The sequence below is a fragment of the Aotus nancymaae genome, unplaced genomic scaffold (genome assembly GCF_030222135.1).
Source record: "Aotus nancymaae isolate 86718 unplaced genomic scaffold, 86718_ANA_hifiasm-v0.15.2.pri h1tg000016l, whole genome shotgun sequence".
NCBI lineage: Eukaryota > Metazoa > Chordata > Mammalia > Primates > Aotidae > Aotus > Aotus nancymaae.
The window spans coordinates 70,018,887-70,038,737 of NW_026988428.1; the positions used below are offsets into that span (position 1 = coordinate 70,018,887).

A 19,851-nucleotide genomic window follows, 5' to 3' on the forward strand; every position below is an offset into this window, starting at 1 on the left:
TACCGCAAGAAGTTAAAGGAGAGTACACACACACGTACACACACATGTGTACACACGTACACACATGCTCACACACATTCAGACGTACACACATGTACGCACACACATGCACACACATGCTCACACGCTCAGACATGTACCCACATACATGCACAGACACACGCACACGCACATGCTCACACTCAGACATGTACACACGCACACATACACACACATGCGCACACACTCAGACACGTACACACACATGTGCACACACATTCACACACGCTCACATACATACACATGCTCACACACACTCAGACATGTATACACATACACATGCACACACACATGCACACACGTGGTCACACAGACATGTACACACACATGCTCACACACAGATGCACACACATACACACGCACACATACACACAGACATGTACACATACATGCACACACGTGCACACACGCTCACACTCACATACCTATACACACATGCACACAGACATGTACACACATGCACACATATACACATGCTCACACACACAGACATGTACACACATACACGTGCACACACATTCAGACATGTACACACATACACACATGCACACACACGTGTGCACACACGCAGGACAAAGTTTTCTGAGACACAGGGAGACAGAGGGGCCATGGTCTCTGGAGCTATAGGGTGAGCAGGGTTGGGGCACCAGGCGACAGTGGGGGACATATGACAAGTGTAACAACCGCTTTCCAAAGTCCATCTGCTGGAAGTGGAGCAGACAGGGGCTTCTAACCTGGAAGAATCAGGCAGGCAAGATAACATGGTAGTGTAACTCACTGGGAGCAAAAGATGGAGTGGAGGGACGTGTAAGGGTGCATGGAGGAGCTGGGGGTGGTGGCTGGGTAGTTCCAAACATCTTAGATCAAAACTCTAAAGCGTCTGTTCTGTGCTGTTATTCAATGGTTCAGTGCATCAAAGGTCTATGCAAACATTACCAAGTCTCTTAATTAAGGAAAGATAACGACAAAAAAATTAAACAACACATGTTAAAGACTGACCGCAAGAGGGCTTGCCTATAGATAAAGAGAGATTTTGACATGCCAGGTAACAGAAAAGACATGTGCAGGAACTGGTAGGAACTGTATAGGAGGAGGCACCTCTTGGGAAGAGGAGGCGTCAGGAGGCCTTGCAGAGGCTGGGGTTGTGTCTGAGGTCAGGGAGCCAGAGGCAGCGGTGTGAGAGGTCAGGGGTCAGGGGCAGGGGCGTCAGGTGCCCGTGGGAGAGAGGCGCTCACACGGGGGCTGCTTTCACAACAACTAGGAGGAAAGGTCCACCCAGAGGAGCTCTCAGTGGATCACCCACCACCTCTAGAGAAGAGTCCAAACATGACTGGTTGTCCTCTTCTCATTCCTCTTCCAAATGAGAAGGGACCTGGATGCCTGCATGGACTGCTAGTGTTAAATGGAAACAGAGTCCATTTAACCCAAGATCACGGGTGGTCCTGGGGCGAGGGTGGGCTATGGCTGATGAGGTAGGCTAAGTCCTAGCCTTAATTCAGGGTATTCCACTTTGAGGGAGCTCCCTTCTAAGATGCTGTGGGGATGGAAAGGAGAGAGTAGGACAGGCAGTGGCTGGAGGAGAAGGTGGAGGCCAGAAGAGGTCTGGGTCCCTGCCCCAGCAGCTGCCCAGAGCGGTAAACATCCCCTCATGTTCTCACTCCGCAACTCCCAGAGCTGCTTCCTCCTATACAGTGTGAGTCATGCCAGGCTGATTGTACGGGAGAGAGAAAAGATGCAGCAATCAGAACTTAACAGAAAAAGGGAAGGCCTAATGCGTTCCAAAGTTAAAAAAAAAAACAAAGATTTCAAAATAAAGCAACAAGGAAAAAAAAAAACCTTCAAACCAATTCAAACAAACACATTAAATAAATAAATAAATAAAATTAAGAAGGTGGGGAGAGAAAATAAAATGAAGGATAAAAAACCGGGGAAAGACAAATGAGTGTTAGAGCAGGCACGGACAGTTAGGTACAGACGCCATGTACTTACGTTTACCTCGGTGATTGCTATATCAACAATGCTACCCACAACAATCAAGGCGTCAAATGTATTCCATGCATCACAGAAATAGTGCTGCATGGGGCAGAGAAGCCGAGAAGAGAGAGAGAGAAGAAGGAAAAAAAAAAAAAAAACAACAACAAAGGAGAAAAACAAAACAAAAGGGAGGAGGAAAAATGAAAAAAAAAAGGCATGGAAAAAGGGAGAGAAGAGAAAAAAAAATGAGAAAAGAAAGAGGTTACGTGGGCATATTAAACACTCTTTTACCACTCTATAGTTCTGGCGGCTCAAACCTGGATACCCTGGTTTTCACAGGGTGCAGAGGCTTAACAAAAGCTGGGTTAGTTCAAAGGTGGCATGGTGCCGTGGCCACCCGGGGACCAGGCGGTGTGTCCCCTGCACCGCCACTCTCTGCTCAGCTCCACGTCCCAGCCCAGCACAGCTGGGCAGAGCTGAGGTAAATGGAAAAAAAGGAGGAGAAGCTCCTCCCACTTTTTTTCCCCACAGGACGACGGCAGGTTCAATAAAAGGCATGACTGGAGGCGGGTCAAAACAGGAAATTAAAAAAATAAATAAAAGAAGGTAAACAGAGAGAGTGAGAGAGAGAGAGAAAAACAGAGGAGGCAGAGAAGGAGGAAGGAGGTTTCCTGGGGAGGGCAGAGTAATACTCACATTAGTCTCACTGAGAATGACGTCAATTATGCTGCCAATTACGATGAGGAAGTCAAAAACATTCCAGGGATCACTAAAGTAACCCTACATAAGGGAGGGCAGGCAGGATGGGGATTAAAAAGGAATATTAGACAGACAAGCACAGAGCAACACCACCATCAGAATCATCGTCCAGGCACCTCCGTGTTGCCTCTGGAGTTCCGGACGCCCTCACCATGGCCAGGAGCCCAGGAGCCCAGGAGCCCCGGAGGCTGAGCAGGGAGGGAGCAGCAGGGAGGCGACATTCTAACCCTACTGCCCAAGTTCCCTCGGTCACATGGCCAGCATCCTACAGATCCACCCACCCTATCCCTCCTCCACAGAGGCCCTGTCCACCTTCCACCAGGGGCAGGAGGGGGTGTGTGGGGGCGGGGTGGTGCAAATAGCCAGGGGGCAGGCTGTGGCTACTACGCTCTCTTTTCAGTCCACGCTCAGCATCTCCTGCATCCCCAGTCCTCTTCCAGCAGAAAGGCCTATCTAGAGGGAGGGAACACAGGGGTGTCACCCCTCAGAGGGTACTGGGCTCAGTCCTATGGGTACAGCTGGTAATAAAAAAGGCTTTGAAAACCACAGCCATCAGTGTGGGCCTCAGGGTGGCAGGTTATATAATATATAAACTCATATAAAGCTCAGAAATAAAAGATGGACCAAATTATTAAAATGGGATCCATATTAAGTGCAACTCTTGCAGATCAAATCAGGGTAACCCTAGTTCCTGCACTGGACACGTCCCAGCGTTTCCAGGGGCAGTTCCAATCCTGGCAAAGACTTTCCTAAGGGAAAGGAGGCAGAGGCAAGGTTGGGCTCCTAGTCTGTGAGTGGGTTATGTGGCTCTAGACAGGGCTTTCTGAGGCTTCCTAAGTATCTCCCCAGTTTCCTTCATGATCGTTTTAAGGTAGGGTCCTGCTGAATGCAAAAGGCACCCAGAGGGTGTGCAGTGATCAAAGCCTTTCCTGAGGATGGGTTTGCTAGGAATAGGCTGGTGGGCTGGGGGAGGCTGGCTGCCTAGTAGAGGATGAAGGCAGTAGTGTCCTGAAGGAGAGATTCTGGCAGAGACAGGAAAGACCAGTGTCCTGACTTCATGATGAGGAAGTAAAAAACATTCCAGGGATCACTAAAGTAGCCCTACATAAGGGAGGGCAGGTAGGATTTTATTTATTTTTCACCATATTTGGAGAAGAAGAGAGATGAATGTTCTTAAAAGACTTTTTTCATGTACTTGGACAACTGGTCAATCAAGAAATGGGCTGTCCCAGAGGCCCCATGGGACCCCAGGTGTCCTGGATGGGTGGACTCTTTAGCAGATGGATTTCTTGGGTCTGGGAGGTGTAGGAGCCTGCAGAGCAATGTTCTGTGACTGCATACGCCCCCACGTACAGGCAGTCATATTCCCACGGGCAGACGGGGAAGAATCTACTACTACAGATTTGTCTTCTTTAGGAAGAAACATTTACGCCTTTAGTTTAGAAATGGTCCACAATGGGGACAAGACAGGGCTGGCCACATTTGTTCAGCGGGACCAGCATTTTCCTGCCCTCTGGGCTTCCAGGAGGTGGAATTTTAGAGGTCAGAGTGGGCTGGGAAAGCATGAAGCGTCCCCTGAGAGGTTCCCAGATCTCTCCTGAGCTTACTTGAAGGCTGCCAACTTTGCCTTTTCGTTTTTTACTCACAAAGCCAAAAATCTGCTTTCTTCCCTTTCCTCCTGGCTCTATCCAGCTCCCTTAACTTCCCACTTCCCAGCCATGCCCTCTTTCCAGAGGGAACGAAAGACATGCTGTCCTAGGGCTGTTATTCTTAGTGAGGGAGGTCAGGTCATGGGGAAAGGGGCCTTTCAGTTCCCAGGCATTTCTGCCAAAAGAAAACAGAAACGCCACTATGGAGACTCTGGACAGCCAGGACAGCCAGGACTGGGGAAGTAGAGATCAGTTGACCAGGGCATGGGTGAGGTGAGGGTCAGCTTCAAATCAAGCATGTCTTGTTGGCTTCCCAGGGTATTTTTCTGAATATAGTGAAGCCTGTGAGGCAGAGAGACTTCTCTCTTCCATTTAAGTCACATGCTATGAGCAGGAAATAACCAATTCCTCCCAGGTTCTCAGATATCATTCACAGAGCAAAAGGAGAATGGTGATTTTGTCAGGAGGGAAGGAGTGAAGACCCCAAATGAACTATGGCTATGCATAAATCTTAAAATTAGATTTTGGAAAACACTAGGCCACTCTCTCGATATGAATACCATCTTTGTGGGTAGAGCTATTTCAGAAGGGAAGGGCAGGGAAGTCAAGGAAGAGAAGGGAGAAACAAGAACAAGAACAGAATCCGGGAATTGTCTGCATCAGCCTAGAAAATGGGCAAGAAAACATTATTTGGGTGTGGGAGCAGGAGAGAGAGGAAGATGTGAGTGTCAGTGCTCAAGAAAGGAGGGTGAGTTGGAATCTTCATCAGAGAGACCTGAAACAAAATGGGTAAGTTGGCCTTGGTCTGCAACACCTCTGAGATGGAGAAAGGAAAAGGAAGAAATGGACAGAGCAGAGCAAAGGTTTGGTGTTGAATACCAGAGAAACACACACAATTAATCAGCAGGCGCACCAGGGTGAAGGGCTGAGACCTTAAGGGACCCTGTCAACCACCTGGCTGTGCACCCCAGTCACCCTTTTCTCGGATTTCTTTGTATATATACATGCATACAGAGGGAAAGCACAGGACAGTCAACTCTTTCTTGACCACAGCCTCCTCCGCCCCTGGCTGCACGCCGACTCCCACTGGATTGGCACTGGCTGGGCTCTGTTGGAGTTAAGGCCTCATGCCTCACACTTGCCCTCAGCAGGCTGTGCTACTGCAGGCTTTAGACTGACATCTCTCTTTGGTGGCAACTACCTGGGGGGGGGCTGCAGAAACCAACCAGGTCCCTTGTTGCCAAAAGCTCCTGTGCACACAGCCCTGGGGGATTTACACAGAGCTGAATGCAGTGGGTGAGGGCACATGTCTAGGGGGCAAACAGGGTCCCTTTAAGAAGGCAGCTCTTCACGCTGACCCATCCTCCCACCCTCCTGCCCTTGGTGCCCAGAGTCCTTCAGTCCTCCAGCTGGACCATGAAAACAGTTTCAGGGCCAGCTTTCAGGCCTCCGTCCCCATTGTCCCTTTGTGCCTTCCTCCCACTATTCCAACAGCCCCTTCCTCCCACCTGGACCACACCTTGCCCAGAAACAAGGCCCAGGTCCTCCTTGCTGGTCCCCACATCCCCAGGTGGTTGGGTCCCAGGAGGAGTATTTTTCCCAACAGTCTCTGGAGTGTAAGGGTTTGACACTCTGTCTCATCTCTCTTCTGTCTGTTTTTTGCCCACTCCCTCAGTTGCTGGAAACCATTGGTAATAGGGGTTTTAAGGATGTAATGGAGAAGGGAGGTTGGGGGAAAATCATATACTTCCTACAAAATCAGTCTGACCTGGAGCCTGGTTATACCTGCTGTCCCTTATTTCTCTGGTGACTGTGTCCCAGATGGTTGAGAAGCAAGGGGTTGGAGAAAGGGTTTTCCTGGCTCTCTTTGAAGTGGCAAACCAAACCTCTTACTGTCCAGCTCCTCAGAGCCACCCAGGGTGGGCTCCCTGGAAGGGAAGGCGTTTTTGCAGGTGGGAGCCTTGCCCTCGCCATCCCCCAATCCTACAGGTTGAGTGGATTCCCCACTTCCAACTCCCCACTCTGGGGATGTGTTCAGAAGATGGGCCTCTCCTCTGGCCATCCCGGGGCAGGTCTCGTGTGCACCCCAGGCTCCCAGTACCCAGGCCTGAGTGCCGCAGCACCTCCACTCACTGACAGGCGTGGGCTGAGAAAGTGGACACCAGATTGATATTGGCATCAGAAAATCATTGCTGGGAAGGAACAAGTGCTGCAGAAGCATCACAGGATGCATTTCACATGGACAAGAATTTTGGATTTTCTTCCATTTTGGTTATCCACGTCCTGATTTGGCTCCATCGTTGGAGATATACCACATTGAAAGAGGCAGCATAGTGGTTAAAAGCATGATCTCTGGAGGCAGATCTGGGTTCAAACACTACCTCTGCCACTGACTAGCTGGATAGCCTTGAGCAAATAACTTCCCCATGCCACTGTTTCCCCACCTAGAACACGGGATAAAGCACAGAGTTGAAATGAGGATGAAGGGAGACCATGTATCCAAAGCACTTAGAACCTGCCGTCTCTTCTGCTCCCACCCACAACGCACGTGTGTCCTGGCCTTTCATTGCTTTCTTCCGGTCGCAGATACTGTGTCTTAACTGTGGGGCCACAGTCCAGTGATACTTCCTGGACCATAAAATGCCTACTTCCCAGGTCCTCTCCTTTTTGGAGACAAGCAGTCTCATCTCCCAATGGGAAGAGGGATGAGATGACTACCTATGCAGGAGACTGTGGGCCTCTTGCCAACTGGAAGTGCACTTCCCAAGCCCTCTGTTTGCAGTCGCTAAAAACCAAAAAGTAACCAGAGTCCAGTGTCCAGAGGCTTCCACTGACTTACAGCTTCAAATGCAATTTCAAGAATCTCATCATCACTGCTGTCGTCTTTATCCTAGCTGGCTGGAGACTGAGCTTTCTGGAAGGGAGGTAATCATAATCTGATTATAATCCAAACAAGCACCAGCCCCATGTCCTCACATAGGGTTAATGTGAGGACAAATACTTAGAAAAGTATGTTGAAAAAATCCAAAAGATGTCTATTCTTTATACTGACTCTATCTGGCCTCCTCAGAAATAGGTGTTCTGGATGTGTGAATGTTCCAGATAGAGGATGCCTGACCCTCTGATGACCGAAATCCTTGAATTTTTACCTTTTTAAAAAGATGTTCACTTTAAAGACAGCTGTTGCCCCAGCTGGAGTGCAGTGGTGTGAGCATGGCTCACTGCGGTCTCAAACTCCTCAGCCTCCCAAGTACTATGCCCCTCTAATTGTTTAATTTTTTTGTAGAGATGGGGACTTGCTATGTTGCCCAGGCTGGTCTGGATCTCCTGGACTCAAGTGATCCTCCTGTCTCCACCCTCCAGAGTGTTAGGATTACTGTGTGAGCCACCGTGCGCAGCTGGCCACTGTCGTTATTTACCAACCTTGATCTGCGTCCCTCCTAGTGAAGTAGGAGTCACAGGTTCTATTTTGGGTGTGGGACTCAATGGCAGGGAGACAAAGCCTAGGTTTGTGAAAGGAGGAAGGAGGAAGCTGAAGGTTCTGGAATCTTGAGTCTGTCTCTCAGGCCTTTTCTGCCCATCCTCCAGGATGATAGTATTCAAACTCTCCTGAATGAAATCTGGCTGATGCGTTTGAGATTGGTGACAGGGTGCAGGTTGTCATGGCTGCATTTTGTAAGACTCGAGTTCATGTAGACGGTTAACCGCTAGGTTCTTAGGAACCACTCTTCCCACTGAAGAAGGCTCAGGTCACTCTTCTTTTATCGAGAGGGGGCGGCAGAAGGGGGCACGTTTTCTGTCTCTGTTATGGGAGAGCTGCGAGGGGACTGCTGTGGAAGGGGTGACGGGAGCACGTCTTTGCCCTTGAATTCTGCATCCTTAGCTCCTTCTCTGCCCAGAGCAGAGGCTGCCCTCCCATGTCCTCAGAGGCAGCACCAGCTTTCAATCAGGCTGGCTGCAAGAAAGCATCCGCAAGGAAATCCGCACACCTTTTTCACTCCTCGCCTGGAGTGGTGCTGTCAGTCTTAGGGATTTGGAGGGCAGAGGTGCTGTCACTACCGTGGCTCATTTCCTTTTCTTCTCTGTTCCTTCCTGCCTGCCTCTCTTATCTGCCCAAAGAAATGCAGGGGAGGCAGCTAGCTCCTGAGTTCCCTGGCCCCATGGGGAAGCTAACTCTGAACACCTGGTTTCCCCTCCGAGGACACATGGGGTACAGAGGGGCTACAGGACTTCTGGGCTGGATTAGAAGTGGGGTTGCTGAGATTGAGATGGAGAGTGGGAAAGGACAGAGGGTATTCTGAAGGGCCCCTGCTGACAGGGTTAGGAACATCAGTCAGCAAGCAGCTGGAGGCTGCCAAGGTGGGGCACGGCTGAAGGAAGGAGGGGCAACAGATGGCTTCACTGGACCTAGGGAAGGGCATCCCTGCAAGAGAGCAGAGGTTCTGCTTGAGTGAACAAGCACTGGAGAGAAAGCAGGTGCGCCAGGCAGGGGGCTGGGCAGAGGTGGCTGGCTGTAGGGGAGGAGGCCGTGCCCGGTTCCTGGAAACACTGATCTTTTCTGGGTCTCAGGCTGCAAAACTGAGAGATGGGGAGAGCCGAACGAACTAGGGAGAGGAGCTGGGTCCCACTGGCAGCTGGCAGTGGCAGTGGTGGTGGCGGCGGTGGCGAAGTCTCAGTGCCTATGTGTCTATGCAGAATTGATCCCATTGAATATCACAACCACAATGGTAACCGACACCAAGCAGAGATAACATACATTGTATTACACCAGGATGCCATTTAGACATAACAGTAGTCATGGAAATTAGCAGTGCCTAATGCAGAAGGCATAACTGGAGCACACAGCTGCTGGCAGCCTGGGACGCAGTGGGAATTTCTTCCCCACTCCGCCAGCTCCCATCCTGTGATGTGTTAATTCAGAAGCACCCCGAAGCACACACTGCACAGCGAGCTTGAGGACCACTTGGACAAATGGCAGGAGCAGGCAGAGGGCTGGGTGCCTGCCCCGTGAGAGGACCCCAGGCGGGTGGAGGCGAGGGGGGCTGCTATCCTAGTTGCAGGAGGACACACACTCCTGAAATGCACACTTTGAACTGGACACTTTCTGCTCTCATTTTTCTTTGGAACTAAGGTTTTCCTCCCCAGGACATTTTTGAAGGCCTTCGTCCATTTATTTACTCGTTCATTTGTTTATCTCATCAATACAAAAATAAGCACTTACTAGAGGCCTGGAACTATGCAAGACTTGGGCATACAAACATGAATCAGACCTCCTGAAGTCTGCCATCTGCCCTGCTGGGAGCAGATGAAAATTTGGGGTTATGGGTTAAGCTCCGTTTGGGGACCTCAGGAGGCTCTTTCTCTGCCTCAGTTTGCATCTGGGTAGATTGGGGGATCCCAGTAGCTGCTTCACACTACTCATGCTGGAACAAATGAGCTGTTTTCTGCAAAGGTGCCTGCAGGACTAGGGTGCTGAATCAATGCCTCCTTGGAGAGGCGCAAGACCGGGCAGACACATGGCCATGCACATAGGCAACTTTAAGCTCAAATGAACAGCACCGTGCACTGTGAAGACGGAAAGACAGGAAACAAGCAGCAGCAGGTGTGGCTGGAACAAGGAGCAGCAGTCTCTCCTTTGCTACAGTACAGGCTTGGACCTGTGGCAGCCTTCAAAACCGCCTGCCTGCCTCGAACCCCTCCCAGTCCAATCCAGAGGACCAAGGCCCTGGAGGGAACTTTCCAAATGCAGATCAGAGAGGCCCCTTCCTGCTCAGCACTCTCAGACAGCTCCCATAGCCCATCCTATCCCCCTGCCCTGTACCCTCTCTAACCTAGCGGACGGGTGCTCCTCTGCCAGGACACCTGGCCAGCAGCCTGCATCCACATTCTTGAACAAGATGTGAATAAAATGATACACTGCCTTCACTTCCAAAATGAGCCTTGGGTTGTGCAGGCAGGTTACCCGACCTCTCTGTGCCTCACCTTCCCTACCTGCAACATGGGAGTAACCAGAGTACTTGCCTTTGTAGGGTTTTTAAAATTTAATTTTATTTTTAGAGACAGGGTTTCACTCTGTCACCAACACTGGAGTGCAGTGGTGCAATAATATTTCATTGGAGCCTCCATCTCCTGGGCACAAGAGATCCTCTTGTCTCAGCCTCCCAAGGAGCTGGGACTACAGGTGTGTGCCACCACACCCAACTAATTAAAAAAACATATATTTTTTGTAGAGATGAGGTCTTGCTATGTTACCCAGAGTGGTCTTGAACTCCTGGGTTCAAATGGCCCTCCGGCCTCGGCCTCCCAAAATGCTGGGATTACAGGTGTGAGCCACTGTGCCTGGCCCCTCTTGGGGCTTTGTGAGAATGATGTGAGTTCATGCATGGCACAGAGGACAGGCTCGCTGGTTGCTGCAGTTGCTACTATTACTGTCGTTGTTGGGGTTTTTGCCGAGAGGCTACCTTCCTGCACTGCCCACAGCCTCTGCGTCACAGAAGGTCCTTCCTGTTCCTAAGCCAGGCTGACCAAGCACAGGGCCGGAAGCAATGGCAGCACTCTGGGCTTCAGTGGTGGGGTTATCAGTGACGCACCCTCTAGGTCTGGGAATCCCTCTTCCTCTTGCTCCAGTTTCTTTCCCTGTGGCAGGGCCAGAGACGGGAACCACAATGTACTTTCCCACCAGGCTTTCTTTTTACACAGTGTGAAGAGTTTTCTACATTAAATAATTAAACGTAATAGCTAATACTACCCTTCCCACACGGAGGCTTTAGGCAAGTCATATAATTACATTTTATCATTCATAGTGACTTTAAAGCTCTCCAGCACCAGGCAGGAAAGAAACCTGTCACAATGTTGCAACAATATGCAAATCTGTGGGTGCAGAGCCACAGAGGGGAAGGTCCTCCTGGCAAAGCTGGGGCCTGCCTGTCTAAGGAGTGCTGCATGGCAGCAGGTGCCCCGTGGGCACTTTGCAAATAAATAATAATCAGGGGAATGCCTACTCTCCAACAAGCCGCTAAGAAATAGGAGCTTGGCTCACACAGCTTTGGCCTCTGAATTCTGTGCTGACGGCGAAGGCTGGGGTGAGAGTCACTGTTTCATGCCCAGCTGCCGTCCTTCTTTCCTGGTCCCTTTTCTACTCCTTTTAATGCATTTCTGCACCTTGGGGTTTCTGTGGATGGTGCGAGACACTGTGGTTTTTCAATGATTGGATAAATAGGGTTCATCTAAAAGTCACTAAGAGGCTGAGTCAGCCAGCCGAAGCTAAGTGTGGCTTCTTAGAGTGGGGGTGACACTGGCCACCACGGGGCACTGTGGTGTTCTGTGGGACATGGATCATACAGTGGGTGGGCAGACCATCCCAAAAAGAAGAGCACTGGGTCCAGAAAGGATTGAAGACCCAGCCCAAGAGAATGTCTAGGTTTCCATACAATTTTTGAAATAAAATTTTTGCTTGCTCTTAAGTTTTTCGACGTGAATATTCCAGGTTAGTAAGGAATGCAGTCAAATACAATCCAATATACAGTCCTATTTCTAGTGGCAGTGTTATCTTTGCTGAGCTTTGGCCACTGGCCACACACCGAAGACACCCCCACTATCAGTGTCACTGAACGTCACCCATGAAGGGTGCTCTGTGGATAAATATTTCCCAAACATTTCACAGGGCCCAAGGATGCTCCTTCACTGGGCAGAACCATCTCACACGTTGTGGGACCTTCAGCATCCTCGGTCCTACCCACTAAAAGCTACGTGTCAGTTTCATCTCCCCCAGTCATGGTGATGCCCCTTTGGGTCTTCAGAACTGTGTTCTGTAGAACACTAGGTCTGTGGGGTGTTAATCGGGATTACCAAAAACCGACAAAATGAACCCCAAAACAAGGACCCCATCCTCCAGTAAGCCTGGAAAGGTTGAATTCCAGAACTTTGGCCTGGGGTAGTCTCAGGGCCCAGCACCTCTCACTGGCCCAGAGTTCTGCACTGAACTATCTGAGCACATTTAAGCCAGAGTTTCCCTGACTTGGGTGGCCATACTGCTAAGTCCTGCCGAGCACGGCTCAGATGCTGGCTCTGGGGCCACTGCCTTCACCTTCCATCTCTGCTTTCCTTTCCAGCGGACTACCCCAGAGAGTGACAAGCGCCTGTGGTGGGTGGAAAACTGAAGGGAGTGTCCTGGCTGGATGCTGGAGCTTGCGAGCCAGGGGCTGGAGTCGTTTTTTGTGAAGAAGCGCACCCCAGGGGAAGCTGCCTGTCTCGTCTTTGGTTGGCGTTTATTCAGCTGACACTGACAGAGATGGGGTACATGGTATTACCGTGCCAGCATTTGGAAGGAGGTCACTGTGGATGTGACCAAGAGACAGTCTTCTCAAAGACCATCCAGTCCTGCTGGAAGGATGAGACATTTCCATCAAGAGCTCTGATTAAGTGCCAGAAAAGAAAGAAAAGGGTGCTCTGGGAGCTCAGAGGTGGTGGAGAGTGCTTCTAGCCAGGCTGATCTCGGGAGGCAGCTTGAAGGACGCAGCATTGGAGCTGGGCCTGGACGGTCAGCATAGGGTGCTAATTATTTATTACATGGAGAAGGTGAGGCATGACCCAGAGAACGGGTGGGCCTGAAAAGGAGACCCTTTTCAGGTGGAGGGGGCCGGCCAGAGCAGCTGCCTCTGCAGACAGTAGGGAACCACAGAGAGGCTCGTTGGGGTGCTCAGGACTAAACAGAACCATGAGGAACAGCAAGGCTTCTACAGGGACCCAGAGAGGCTACAGCAGGTGAGGCAGAGGAGGGGAGGGATGGGAGGGAGAATGCCAGGCAGGAACCAACTGTCTCCATCCTTGAACATGACCCAATCGCAGCCACTTTCCTTTCATCCCAAACCCTAAACCCTTGTCCCACTAGACTGCCACTGTCTGTTTCTTCAATCAACGTCTTAGACTATTCCTGAATACCTTCCCAAAGAGCGGGGCTGAACACGGAGCAGTGGGTGACCAAGCCCTGGACTCCTGCAGAACATTTCAAGGCATTTCCCTATACACTGAACAACTACATAGAGATGAAAATGCCTTCCTCAAAGGTGACTCCAAGAGCAGGGCATTTCTTGCTGCGCCCAGGGTTATCACCATGAGGCTGAGAACAGCCACGGGCTCTAAAGATCTGCCCTGAGGCCCACAGAAGGCCCACCAGGAGACGGAAAACTGAGCCAGCCACACTTCTGAGCCTGAGGCTGCCCTGATCAGTGTAGGGCAGAACACAGGTGAGGTGGTGGGTGGTGGGCAGAGTGAGGAGAGAGGAAAAATTGTGAAGGAAAGAAGAGAGCTTCATGAGAATGTTTGTCCCTAGCTTCAGCACTGGGCTGGGGGCGGGGTACACTCCCCCATTATCCTGTGTTTTTTTTAATCATGAAGAACCTCTTAGCCAAAGAGAAGTGCAGAAGGTCTGTCTTGGACACTCCTTTTATGGAATTATGAGGCCTGTAAATTCAATTCTGTACAGCTGGAAAAAGGAAAGGGCCCTGGTTCTATTGCAAACACATCCAGCAAGCTCTGGGAAGGCCTGGCTTTTGAACTCCTCTGGGGGAAGGATCTCTAGTATGGGAGAAGGAGGGGCAGAGTCAGGGACCTCTGTGACGCTCAGCAACAGAGGACGTGGGTGAGGGCAAAGGTGCACACTGAAGATCCCAGATCAGAATATATAATCCCCCACTGAATGACCCTTCCCTGTGGTTTCCAAGGACAGTCAGAGGAAGTCCACACCCCTTCCTATGGGGGTCCTGAAGGGCCTGCACACTCTGGCCTCTGTGCAGTCCTATTCATGTCACCTTCTGGACAGCAGGGCAGCATTCTGGCCTCCCTCTGTCCATCAACAGTTTCTAGAAGGCCTGGAGGGCCGTTTCTCAGCCTTCCTGGCTCTTAGCCTCTGGACCCCTTTCCTTCTCCTTCCTCTTCTCTATCCCAGTTTCCTTCTGATCCTTCATGTTCTGCACTCTTCTCCCAGGACATGAAGACTCCGGACAGGATTCTTGGCGTTTCTATCTTCAGAAGGAATAGATGGCGCTGACTCCTAAAATACATCTTCAGCCAAGATCGCCTGTCTGAATTCCAGATTTTCACAGCCTACATGACATTTTCTAACCTAATATATCTCCACATTCTCACTTTAAACTGGTTTCTTCCTGTTCTTCTCTATTTCAGCAAATGACACCACTCTTCCATCCACTCAGGGAAAGCCTGGAACCCCGGAGCCATCTCTGATTCCTGTTCCTCACACTCACATCCCATTCACCATCCAATGATGTCATGACTCTGCCCACCTCACTCCATCTCTTCCACTGCCACCTGCCTTCACAGCATCGGGCTCCTTGCTGCTCCCCATCTCACCATACCAGTCACTTGTCAACGAGCAGCCCGCATGCTGCTTAAAACTGAAAATCAGATTATACAGTCCCTCCACTGAATGACCCATCCTTGTGGTTTCCAAGGACAGTCAGAGGAAGTCCACACCCCTTCCTGTGGTCCTGAAGGGCCTGCACACTCTGGCCTCTGTACAGTCCTTTTCATGCGCTGTTCTCAGTTTCCAGAACAAGCTGAGCTTGCCCCTGCCTCGGGCTCTTTGCTCTTCCTTCTGCCCGGAATGCTCTTCTTCTGGCTCCTTTTAGCCTCCAGGGCTCAGCAAAAATGCTGCCTTCCTGACCTCCTGATGTTAAACAGGTGCCTCTTCCTCACACTCTTCCACTTCTGCACCGCAGCCCTTACCCCATCTGAAACCACAGCCCTTACCCCATCTGAAACCTTTGTTTACTGTGTATTGGTGCCTCTGCACTGCGCTGTGAGCCCTATAAAGATGCTACCATGCTTCAACATCATCACCGAGGTGCTCAGTAACTACTTATAGAAAGAAAAGGTGGAAAAGGAAGTACAGATAAGGGGAAGTTACAGAGGGGTGCGTTTTAATTCAGTGTAAAGGATTTCCAATAGAGCTACCTCTAGAAACAAGGAGACTCTTAAGGCAGAAAGTAGGACCATGTAGAGATTTCTGCACTGATGGAAGCTCAATGGTCTCAATCTTTTCTAACACTAATATTCTGACTCTTTCCCTGGCTTGTAATTCTCACTCATCCATTCGTGCATCCACACATCAAAATTTCACTGAATGCCTCTCATGGCACAGAAATGAACATGAAACGGTTTCTGTCATTGATGAATTTTGCAATTTTCGTGTCCCCAATGTGCAAGTGTTCCGATTGCAAATGTGTGTGTATACGCAGATACATGAATATGAGTGTTAAGCTTCTGTTTCACTTTTCTGAGCCCACCTGTCAGCTGGCTGCCCCCTCACCTGAAAGTGCTTGTCAACTCAGATTTGGAAACAAAATCCAAAGGTCCAAAGCAACCTAGGGAATACAGGGGCCACAGACAGAATGGCTGGGTGAGAGGGAAGAGCGGCAGGGGCCTCAGAGAAGGTGGCAGGGCACAGGAGTGGGGTGAACACTTTCTAATCCAGAGGGCGGTGACTCGAGAATGGCTTGCTTTTTGTCTCGGCTCTTCTTGGAAGGAAGACAGCTAACGTTTACTGAGTATCCACCAAGTACATAGCAAAAACCTGGCCTGTTCACATTTGTTGTTTTAATGGGGGTGTCGTGGAAAGAGTGGCTTTTGAGTCACCTAACCCTGCAATAGAATCCCAGGATTTTTCTGATGTTTAAATGCATTCCTATTTGTTAAGGTGCTTAGAGGCATGTAGGGTGCATGCTGCTAAGCATGAGAGTGTTTGTTACAAACTAAAAATAACAACAAAACGGCAGCTCTGGACACGTTACTTGGCCTTTCTCTGACCTTCAGTTTCTTCAGATGTAAAATGGGAGGGCGTAATGTTTGTCTTATGGATTGAATGAGATAAGGAAAGTAAAATATCTAGCTTCATGTCTGGTTCTTCATTGACAATATATGTTGTTTCCTTCCCTCCTGTGCTTCTAAATGTTACTTGACCTCAGATGTAGGCACTGATACCAAATGGGCCGATGCATTTATCGACTGCTTCTTTTTCAGTTGGAATATGAATGTCAGCTGATAGGAGGTTTCCTAGTGATGAATGAGAGGGTGAACTGGGGATGCCGCAAGACCCCAGAGTGGGCCAAAGTCACCCCAGACAAGTGTGGCCTCACCCACCTGCTTGTATTCATGACTGAGTCCGTGGTACCAAGCATACCGCCTAGCACATGAGCTGCTCAATAAAATATTTTTGAGGTTGTTGGTGAACTTTAGCCTGCAGCAAAACACTAGCCACATCACACAAAACACTAGTCACATCACACATATTCTTGAAATAAAGAATATGAAGAATGGCAATGCCTTGGCACAGAGAAAGAGAGGGAACGGTGAAAAACTGAGCTGAAGGCTTGAAAAGCTGACTAATGCGTTGCATTGGCCACAGGAAAGGGGAATGATAGTTTAGGAACTGGTAGCATGGTTGATGCTTGCACAACCCAGCTTCAAGGATGCATTAAGACAAACCTTAAAGTTATTTTATGGTGTGAGGTAGAAATCAGATGGAAGGGATAGAATGCATGGGCTCAAGGATGAAAGATGACAGAATCCCAATACTGCAAAAGGGCCCATTTAAAATGGTCACAGACAAGAGAGGGCACACCCAGTCTGGATGGGAAGTTCCTTTGGTGCTGAGTTAGAGGACTGGGTGCAAACTCCCCAGGCATAGGGATCCAGCTGAGTTTCATCTGAATGGTGCTTTCCCGGAAGCCTTCATTCCTCTGTAGATATGAGCTCACTCAGTCTCACCACAGTCTGCTAAGCCAGTCTTCTACTTCACAGAGAAACAGACATGGAAGGAACCAGTGCTTGCAGGAAGCTCTCCTGTCCCTGTCTGCTCAGCCCTGGCTTGTTCAAGGTGATGCTGAGGTGGGAACTAGGCTTCCTGGGTCTCCATCTACCAGAATTTCCTCTCTAGCTGGAATCTGGGGGCAGTGGATGATGAAGTGAAGACATAAAGCAAACTTTGCTTTGTAAAAATTAAAACCTCACAAAAATGACTGCACCATGCAGAAGTGCATGGCTAATTTAAAACAGCTGGAAGAGGATGATTCCTGGTGAGTGGTACAGGTGGAGGCAGAGGTCAAGTTGGAGAGAAAGTACGTTTCAGCCAGCAATGTCATTATTGCCAAAAACATGACCGAAAAACAAACTGAGTTCCTAGAAGATTCTCAGCTTTCGAAAAGAGGACGTGGACCCAGTGTGCATCCTTTTCTGCTGCTCATCCCACTTTCCCCTTCCTTCTCCTGGTCCTTGACTGAGCTTTTAAGAACTCATTCTGAAATGTCTCTCAACAGCCCATGGAAGAGTATGTGGACACTGGAGTCTCTCCTGCCTCCGGGGCAGGCCCAGTTCAGGCCTGATGGATTCAGGCCTGCAGGGTACCCCGGCCCCTCAGGTGGCCACACTGATGCATTTAGAGGAATTCTGGCCCTGGCATTCTTCCCACTGCCTCTGCCCAGGCTGCCCCAGGGCTCCTGTGGGGCGATTCGGGGCCTCGTGGCCTTCGCCAGGCCTCTCCTTAGGCTGATGAGCCACTTCTGACATAGGCTCCTACACTCTCTTCTCCTGTGGCTGTTTCTATCGCCACTGGCAACCTTCAGGAGCCTGTCCTTTGGTGTGCCGTCCATTTTCCCTGTCCCGGGGACAGAGAACATGTCTGATTCCAGCCAGACTGACACCCTGGCCTGGGTAGGAAAAGAGGCCTGGCTCACAGTTTGTAAAGGTGGTTTCTCTTCTCTTGTTCAGACAAGCAGATGTGACCTTTGACTTGGGGGTCGAGTTGCCTGCTGAGGGTGCCCTCCCCACTTCTCCACCTGCCAGGAGAATGTCAGAATCTGGTCCCTTTCCTGGGAGCAGCTCATTCCTGGAGTCAAAGACTCCAACACCTAAAACAGGGGTCCACACCAGAGCAATATGGACTCTCAGCCTCCGAAGACCCCTTGCATCTCACAGGGCATGGATGCCCCTGGAGAACCCCAAGCTGGCTGGAGGAGGGACCGCAGCATCTTCAGGTCATGTGATGAAAGCTATTTGCCCAAAGAGGCCAGATGCTGAATCTTAAGGACAGAAGTTTCTAGACATGGACAGAGCTGACAGAGTAGATGAGAAGCTGGGCCTCTGGTTCTCTGTGGAAGCAAATATTCTTCCCATGTGCTCCCCATGCACCCACCTCCTCATTCCAACTTTCCCTGTGCCCATCCATATGCCAACCTAGAGCCCCAACCTAGCCCTCATCTGTCCCTTTGACACAAGCCCAGTGAAAACAAGGTAGGTGGCGATGACCCTTCTATTTGAGCCACATCCTCAGGGTATCCCCAAAGACTTCTCAACTCCACAGGGACTGTGCCCACCCCCGTCAGGGCCAACCATCATTCCCCAGAGCAGAAACCAGTCCTATGAACAGCAGAGCCTGCAGAGAAGACTGCTCTGGAAGCCACGGGATCCCCAGCCCCACACGGGCACATTGGATACGAGGGAGGCTGCCTCTGCATGTGGAAAGTCCAAGACCAGCAGGGCAGGCCGGCTTTGGCACAGGAACTCCAGGGTGCTCACCATGAGGACCATCCCAGCTCCTGGCTCTCCCTATAGCTTGGCTGGCACATGTGTCAGTGAGACCGGGGCAAGGCTGGGCCTAGAGCTGTGCTGTGACGAGTGGCCCCGAGAGAGCCAGCATTTGACCTCCAGTGTCCTGAGCAGCTCTGATTCTGGTAGCATCTCATTCTCCAGGCTAGTGGCTAGTCCCCTCGCTCTCGTTAAGGGAAGTGCCAAGGCCTCATTAATGGATTCCTCAGGACAATAGGCAGGGAACAGGAGAAACCTTATCTCTTTCTGCCTCTGCTCTCTGAGAAGCAGCCAAGACCAATGCTTGCCATCATTTACCCTTTCCTGAAAGATAACAGGGGCTTCAAAGAAGCCCCCAAAACAGACAAGACTGTGGCAACTGTACTACTGCCCCATTCTTAGCTGATACTCTGAAAATGCTGGCCACATCCTCTGTGTGTGTGTGTGTTGAGGGGGCAGGCAGGAGCCCAGGCCCAGATGACTTAGATGGCTGCGGCCAAGCCTGACAAGCGCAGCAGAGACCAGTGGGCAGGGCAAGGACACAGGCGGGAAGGCTGGAGAGGAGCCGTGGTGAGGAGGCTGCCCTGCTTTGGTAGTGGCAGGGAGGCCATGTGGCAGCAAGTCTGGCCAGCAGCTGGACCAGGCTCTGCACCCCAGAGGGGGTCAGCTAAGAACCCGGAGAGGCTCAGGATTCTCAGATTTCGGTGTCACTAGGTCAATAAAATGCTAATGGGGAAATCTAGACAGAAGTCCAATTGACTGTGGAAAAGAGTCTCTGGGTGCCCCACGGATCACCAGGGACACACCCTATGAGGGTCAGCAGCAGCAAAAC

The 19,851-nt window shown here is 50.5% G+C and overlaps 1 protein-coding gene across 50 annotated transcripts in view; it reads right to left on the minus strand.

Moving 5' to 3' along the window:
• CACNA1C (calcium voltage-gated channel subunit alpha1 C) overlaps positions 1 to 19,851 on the minus strand; it is a 700,658-nt gene that overhangs the window by 55,566 nt on the left and 625,241 nt on the right. For 18 of the 50 annotated variants that reach the window (XM_064377571.1, XM_064377563.1, XM_064377569.1 and 15 more), the window contains one exon: positions 2,029 to 2,112. In XM_064377571.1, the coding sequence (XP_064233641.1) occupies positions 2,029 to 2,112 (84 nt within the window). Of the gene's footprint in view, positions 1 to 2,028; positions 2,113 to 2,709; positions 2,794 to 19,851 lie in introns of all 50 variants that reach the window. The other 32 variants (XM_064377545.1, XM_064377544.1, XM_064377565.1 and 29 more) reach the window with 4 other exon arrangements.